This window comes from Salvia hispanica, chromosome 5 (assembly GCF_023119035.1).
Source record: "Salvia hispanica cultivar TCC Black 2014 chromosome 5, UniMelb_Shisp_WGS_1.0, whole genome shotgun sequence".
NCBI classification, from domain to species: domain Eukaryota; kingdom Viridiplantae; phylum Streptophyta; class Magnoliopsida; order Lamiales; family Lamiaceae; genus Salvia; species Salvia hispanica.
In genome coordinates this window covers 1023902-1031062 of record NC_062969.1, presented here as the reverse complement: position 1 = coordinate 1031062, position 7161 = coordinate 1023902, and the positions used below count along the sequence as shown (strand labels likewise).

At 39.2% G+C, this 7161-nt stretch overlaps 2 protein-coding genes across 2 annotated transcripts; one reads left to right on the top strand and one right to left on the bottom strand.

Annotated features, from left to right (window-relative positions):
- Positions 1-865: 865 nt before the first annotated feature.
- LOC125187424 (beta-amylase) lies at positions 866-4336 on the bottom strand. Its single transcript, XM_048084015.1, has 8 exons — positions 4064-4336; positions 3471-3536; positions 2968-3366; positions 2476-2640; positions 2142-2405; positions 1631-1840; positions 1309-1548; positions 866-1147 (listed from the first exon to the last, which is right to left on the bottom strand). Exons 1-8 carry the CDS (start codon positions 4235-4237, stop codon positions 956-958), a joined length of 1710 nt encoding a protein of 569 aa, XP_047939972.1. The 5' UTR covers positions 4238-4336; the 3' UTR covers positions 866-955.
- A 1641-nt stretch (positions 4337-5977) lies between these two features.
- LOC125188141 (pentatricopeptide repeat-containing protein At3g12770-like) lies at positions 5978-7072 on the top strand. The gene has a single exon (XM_048084886.1). The coding sequence runs from the start codon at positions 6017-6019 to the stop codon at positions 7070-7072; it is 1056 nt and encodes a 351-aa protein (XP_047940843.1). The 5' UTR covers positions 5978-6016.
- The last annotated feature ends 89 nt before the right edge of the window (positions 7073-7161 follow it).

Sequence of the window (7161 nt, the reverse complement as noted above, 5' to 3'; positions counted from 1 at the left end):
TTATAAATGTGTCACACAAGCTTGAATATTCGACTCATTTGAAAGTTCACGGCCTCTCAGACACTCATACATAAATTTTTGTTCAATTCGTGCAATCGCAGGATCATCCTAGCCTTGGGGCTCTCGATGCTCGTAATCGGGATCATATCAAACCACAAATCGAGGGCGTCGTGCGGCTTCACACACCACCATTTCTTGTCGATTGGAGGCATACTATGCATTGTTCATGCTCTCTTTGCAGTTGCATACTATGTCACAGCCACTTCCACACTTGATTGATTATCTAAACCTTTTTTACTTTCAAAGTGTTGTCTCTTTTTATTTTTTCTTTGTAGGTCCCATGTAATGTCTCCTATTTCCTCTCCAATCTCCCTTTTCTAACTTTACCAGCTAATTTTGTTACTCGATTTTCTTCTCGATGAAGGTTTTGAACTTCGTGCTTGACTTTGAGTGGGATTCGTTTCTTTTAGTACTAAAAATCTGCAAAATTTTTGGGTACTTTTTTGTGTGGCTAGTGGAGTAGTATTATTTTTCTATTTCTTTGTTTGTCATAAATTTTTAGTTTGATATTACTACTTTTGGACATCTTGATTCCACAAGATTATTTGAGATTGAATTGATTTGAAATTCATTATTTTTTGGAATAAAGGTCAAGACTCATAAGCAAACACTAATTTTAGGGGACATTGCCCGAGATTAAGTATCTAGTTATATCTAATTAACCGAACAACATTCATACTACTCGATCTTATCGAATCAATAAACCGAGAACCACTTGCTCTAAATGATTGTCTCCATTGATATTTAGTGTTACTTTTTAATACTCTATGACTAAATATTTATGTCTTATTAGTGTATATGGGAATTTAGAATACAACCAATTTATATGTACTCATAATTAAGCTTCAAAAAAATAATGAAATTACAAGTTTGGGTTCAAACAAGTTTATGGAACTCATTTTAGTATAAAAAATTTGTCAAGTATATTGTCCAAAAAATCAGCAAAAGGGCCTCCGACGCTCATGTCAGTTACATTGTTCCATGAAATGGGCTTGATTGGTTCCGTAGCTTCTAGAAGTTTCTCAATCGGAATCTTCGATTTTGATCTCCGCAATATGGGCACATCCGTCATTTCCCGCATGTAGTCCTGCAAAGAGCAAAAATGGTTATGAGGTTGGAATAGAAAGATAACTACTATGCTATGCAGACGAGAGCCCAATATTGGGCTCTCGGCCCATAGCACTGGTGTTCTTAAAAACTTTTTTGATTTTTTAAATACTAGTAGAAGAAAAAGGGCAAGATTCTTACCATATCCGCGTGCATTTTCTTGACAAATTGTTTGAATATTTTGAAATTTTTTGACTCAAAAAGTTCATCCGATAATCGAAGGTATGTTACTCCAACCATCTTATATTTAGGTGGACCATATTTATTGACACCATTTGGCCTAACATTTAGTAGGATTTGGTTGTAGCCTTTCCGATCGTATCTCGAAAGAGCATTCTCTCCGGCTATGTCTACGTTTTCGACCCATCCGCCGCTCAATACCTACATAATAAATTTATAATCTATCGATCGAGGACCAAAAATTTAGGACCACGAGGTCTAGAAACTTTGTATTTGATTGGACCTGTTGCACAAGTTGTTCGGGGGCGGATTTAGCATCCGCTGGCTGTTCCGAGTTTATCATCTCGAGGCATGTGAAGTTCAATGTAGCATAGTGACTGGATATCATCCTAGCAACGGGACGATAACCGTCCCTACCTTTGACATTGTAGTATCCCGATGTCAACTCGCATGCATGACTATTGTCAGTGTACCACCAGTGGATTCCAGAGACCTATGAAATGTGGAGCGCATTGAATGTATGTACAAGTTTTAAGAAATGTAAAGAAAAGTTGGTTGAAAAAGTTAGTGGAACGTGAGACCCATTTTTTTATATTAGTTTTATAATAAAATGTGAGTGAATTGAGTTAGTGGAATGTGAGACCTACTTACTATTAATGGTAAAAATGAAGTGTGACTTTTAATTGGGGACAGACCGAAATGGAAAAGTGTGACTCTTAATCGGGGACGGAGGGAGTATCATATATCGAACGAAAACATGAATATACATGTGATTGAACTGTTGAAAGGCATACCTTTATAGAAAGTCTGACACTGCACCCTTGGAATACCTTATTGGCTTCATCAAGGATTTGATCACCGTGTTCGATCAACTTGTTCGAATACCACGTTAAGAAAAACTTCCCTTTTTCCGACAGATAAGTCCCGTTCGCACTAAAGAAACCCGTTTTCTCGGGCGTGTCGTTGTATGTGCCCGTATCATCCGGGAGATCCCATTCAGGGTGCCCTGCTTTGGCCGCAATGTCCTTGAATTCTCGTTTCATGTACTTATCGTAGCACTGCGTGCACATTCCAAGTTGTCCTATGTTAGAAGGGGTTTAATATTTCCCAAGAGAAACATATGTTTACCTGAAATTCCCCAATCCCAGGGAACTTCCATCCTTGGTCTTGGGGATATGACGGGTATCTCATTTCCCCGGCCGGACCTAATCCGACCTCAATGTCCATGATCGTCTCAGACTCCAACAAATCCACCATCTCATCTCTAAAACTCTGCATGAAGTCCCTGTACATCTGAACGCCTCTAAGTCAGAATACCAACAACCAAACTACATTAACAACTACTTCCTCCGTCCCATAGTAATGGAGGCATTTTTTTTCGGCACGGAGATTAAGAAAAATTGTGTTAGGTGAGTTAAGTAAAGGAAGAATAAAGTGGAAAATGAAAAAGGTAGAGAGATGAAGAGAGAAAAAAGTAAGAGAGAGTAAAGTAGGTGCGAGAAAATGTGTTGACTTTTACTAAAAAGAGAAATGACTCTATTACTATGGAACGTACCAAAATGGCAAAATGACTCTATTACTATGAAACGGAGGGAGTACTAGCTAGTGTCTAGTAAGTACCTCGATAGCCGTTCGGCCCCGAAAGATAGGCAAGTTATCAACACCAAGAGAGAGGTACTCAGGGTTCCGGTTACCAAACCGGTTAGTGTAGAATATATCTTTATCTCCCTCTCCGATGGCGAGAACCCATTCCGGTAACGGAATGTAGACCGCGTCTCCAATGTTGCCGCCGCACTGATGGAACGACATGATTGCCTGAATTCGAAGGCCGCATTTTTGTACAACTTGGAACAATCTCTTGTAAGAATTCCAATTGTACTGTTTAGGCCCTTTGGCCTCAATTACACCCCACCAGACGTCAACCATAACGCCGTCGACGCCGGCTTTTCGTAATTCCGTTAGCCGCCGTTCCATCGTTGCTTGATCGGGAAATTCATTTTCTCTAGTAATCACTCCCAACTTATATGTAACACAAAAAATCAAATTGTATAAGAAATTGAAAGTATTTATTTTCAATCTATAAATTGGAACCTTTAATTTATTTTTTAGATGTTTAAACTTACTGGAAGCATCACGAAGAGTGGAACGTAGTTTGCTAGAGGACTGTTGCTGATGCTTTGAGATATTTTCTATCCAAATCAAAAAAACAAGAGGAAAATTATTACTCCACATAATATATAGTTTTATAAACGTTACAATTACACTACTAATAACATTTTGTAAAAATGTCTATGTAATTACTAGTACATCCCAATTTTTTTAACCGAAATTTGTTGTGTATTATGAAATGATGTAATTATAAATATGTAACAAATTGTGTTACAAACACAACTTCTAGTGATTTTCTTCCCAACAAATATACAAAAGAAGAAAAATTCTTGACCACTTGCTACATGTATCCATATATATCCATATCTTTCAACCATGATCACTCATATTTTAACCAATGACGAATCTAGGTGGGATCAGAGGGTCGATTGACACCTTAATGAATTTTTTTTTTTTGCTATTGGCAACGATCTTCTTAACTATGTTTGACCCAAGTGAGTTTCGTTTCCTGGGTCCACCTATAATTTTAACCTCGTGTTTCATATTTTATTCTCATATTGACATATTTCATTCTCACATAAAACTTTCAAAGAGAAACCAAGATTACCTCAGACGTCGGAGCGTTGGCCGTGACTGCCTGCGGCGTGTAGCTAGATTTGATATTTCCGACCACATTTTTCAGCTCGAAACTCTTCTGATCGGAAGGAAATTCCGGCAGCTGGTTGGACGCCATTTTCTTAGGCAATCTAAATATTTTCGAAGCAACAACACTCGTTGCCATAATATATATTGGTATAGATAGAATCAAAAAATTTATCTTTTCACAAAAAATACTTTTTTTTATGATTTCAAATTTTGAGGAGTGGTGTTCGTGAATTTATAGAGTAGTAGATGAAGAAAAAGAAAAATCTAGAATAAATACAAAGATGAGATGAAAAATCAGCATGTGGGATATTCATTTTGTGGTGGGACTGAATAAAGCAATGGCGTTTTCTGATGAAAATGGGAGATTAAAAATAAGAAATTGTTGTCTTTTTATTTATTGCAAGTTTTCTCTATCGTGAAAATTAGAAGATTTATCTTATCTTTTATTTATGTCTTATTTTAATATTTATTGATGAGATATTTAATCGGTAAAACTAGTTATTCACTAAGGGGTGTTCGGTTGGCAAGACTAAATCTCCTTTTTATTGGCCAATGGCATAGCCGTTGGCAAATTCGAATTTTCTTTTTAAAAAAAAAAAAATCATAAATAATTCAAAATAATACCAAAAAATTAAAAAAAATATTTTTGGATTCCCAAAAAAATAGAGCCGTTTATAGACGTTTTTTTTGGATTTTTGTGATTTTTTTTTTATCCCAAAATCATCTATAAATACACACATTCATCATCCACTTTTCACATCAAATTATCTCTCATTCATACTTTTTCATACTAAATCATCTACATCTTCCTCTCTCACCCAAACTCTCTCTAAAAAAATTCAAAAATGGATTTCACCAATCTCATTGCGGAAGCGGAGCGCGAAGAACAAGAATATTATGAACAATATCGTGCCGCCTATGAAGCCTATGTCGTCGCCAATACCCCCGCCCCTCCTCCTCAACCAACTAGAGCAAAACGTCGCTACATCCCTCGTGATCGAGAGGAGCCCATGAAAGGCTCGTTGCCGACTATTTTTCCGACCAGCCGCGGTATCCAGAAAATTACTTTCGGCGCCGTTTTCGCATGTCAAAACGGTTGTTTATGCGTATTGTCAACACATTGTCCACCCGCGTTGAATACTTTCAAGAAGGTGCAGACGCAACCGGTCGGCAAAGTCTCACGGCGTTGCAAAAGTGTACTTGTGCCATCCGACAACTTATCTACTGGGCAAACGCTGACCTCTTCGACGAGTATTTGCATGTCGGTGAGTCAACTGGAATCCTATGCCTCAAGAGTTTTTGCGACGGTGTTCGTTCTGCTTTTGGCGAGGAATTCTTTCGGGCACCCACCACCGACGATTGTCAACGTTTGCTTCATCTTCATGAAACAGTCCACGATTTTCCCGGTATGCTAGGCAGCATTGACTGCATGCATTGGAAGTGGAAGAATTACCCGACTGCCTGGAGGGGGCAAAACTTAAGCGGCCACAAAGGTGGCGGCCCAACGCTTATCCTTGAAGCGGTCGCCGACTACCGCCTATGGATTTGGCATGCATATTTCGGTGTTGCCGGATCCAACAACGACTTGAACGTGTTAGTATTCTTCACCACTCTTCGATGATGTTTTGAATGGTGTAGCACCGGCAATCGACTTCACCGTCAACGGAAATGCATACCACATGGGTTACTATCTCGCCGATGGTATCTACCCAAGGTGGTTAAATTTAATTATAATCACTAGTATAATTTTGTTTAGCATTTAATTTTAATTTCACTAGTGAATAATTTATTGCTCCATTAATAATCCATCCATAAATTAGGCTATTTAAGTTTGTATATTTTAATTTTCAATATTATGTTCTTGTAGATTTCAATCTCATGCCTTCAAAAATCCAAATCACTGCTGCGTTTCTTGATGTCATTCACCATCAATTCACACCACCGATCCTTCAAATCTCTCCATCTTCCGCTCAAAATCTTCATCTTCAATTGCGCATTTTCCCGCCACTTCACTAGCTGCAGCAATTGCAGCTTAAATTCAATCGATGCCGAATCTTTCTTCACATCCCTTCTCCAAAAATCAACTCGCAAGACTCATCTTTTGCAAATCCAAAACCAGTTAATCGTCCACGGCCTGCAGAGAAACGGTTTCGTAATCACTAAATTCATCAACAGAAGCTTCGAGCTCAAAGAAATCGACCATGCCCGCCAAGTGTTCGACGAATTTCCTGAGCGGCATGTGTTCCTCTGGAACGCAGTTATCAGAGGGTATTCGATGCACAAAATGTTTGACAAAGTTCTTGAAATGTATTCCGCAATGCAGAATGCTTTTGTGAATCCGGATGCGTTCACATTCCCTTATGTGCTCAAAGCTTGTGGAGATTTGCCCGAATCACGATTCGGCCGAGCAGTTCACCCGCAGATTCTCAGGCACGGATACGACGACGATGCCTTCTTGCGTAACGGGCTTCTCTCGTTCTACGTCAAGTGTGGCGAGAGTGCGAGCGCCCGTGCGGTTTTTGATCGGATGAAGGTTAAGGATGTGGTTTCGTGGACTCTGATCGTCTCGGGATATGTCCAGAATGGGGAGGCTGTGGAGGCTTTGAGGGTCTTCCGGAACATGAGGGAATCGGGTGTGAATCTGGATTGGATCGCCTCGGTTAGTGCTTTGAAGGCGTGCTCGGATGTTGGGGATTTGAATCAAGGGAGGTGTCTCCATGGTTTGGTGATCAGAATGGGGTACGAGGTCGAGCCTGACCTGCGTGTCGCCCTCGTTTCCTTGTACGCGAAATGTGGTGAGGCGATGGCTGCAAGATCGCTCTTTTATGAAGCTACGGCTGTAGATGTGATGCTTTGGAACTCCATCATCTCTGGTTTTGCTAAAAGTGGCTATGCTTTTTTTTTTAAAATCATAAAATTTTCCCTCTTAATTGCGGTCACGTGCACATGGCATGGTCTCTTTTACCAATGAATAAATCCGTACTAATATAATTAAGTAGTAATTAATCATAGCAATTAGTTTAATCAAATCGATTCATTTATTACATGCATAATTCAACC

Coding starts and splice junctions, on each gene's coding strand:
- LOC125188141 (XM_048084886.1), top strand. CDS start 6,017: ATGTCATTCACCATCAATTCACACCACCGATCCTTCAAATCTCTCCAT.
- LOC125187424 (XM_048084015.1), bottom strand. CDS start 4,237: ATGGCAACGAGTGTTGTTGCTTCGAAAATATTTAGATTGCCTAAGAAA. Junction 3,367..3,470: donor CACTCTTCGTGATGCTTCCA/GTAAGTTTAAAC, acceptor GTTACATATAAG/TTGGGAGTGATTACTAGAGA. Junction 1,841..2,141: donor GTGTCAGACTTTCTATAAAG/GTATGCCTTTCA, acceptor CACATTTCATAG/GTCTCTGGAATCCACTGGTG.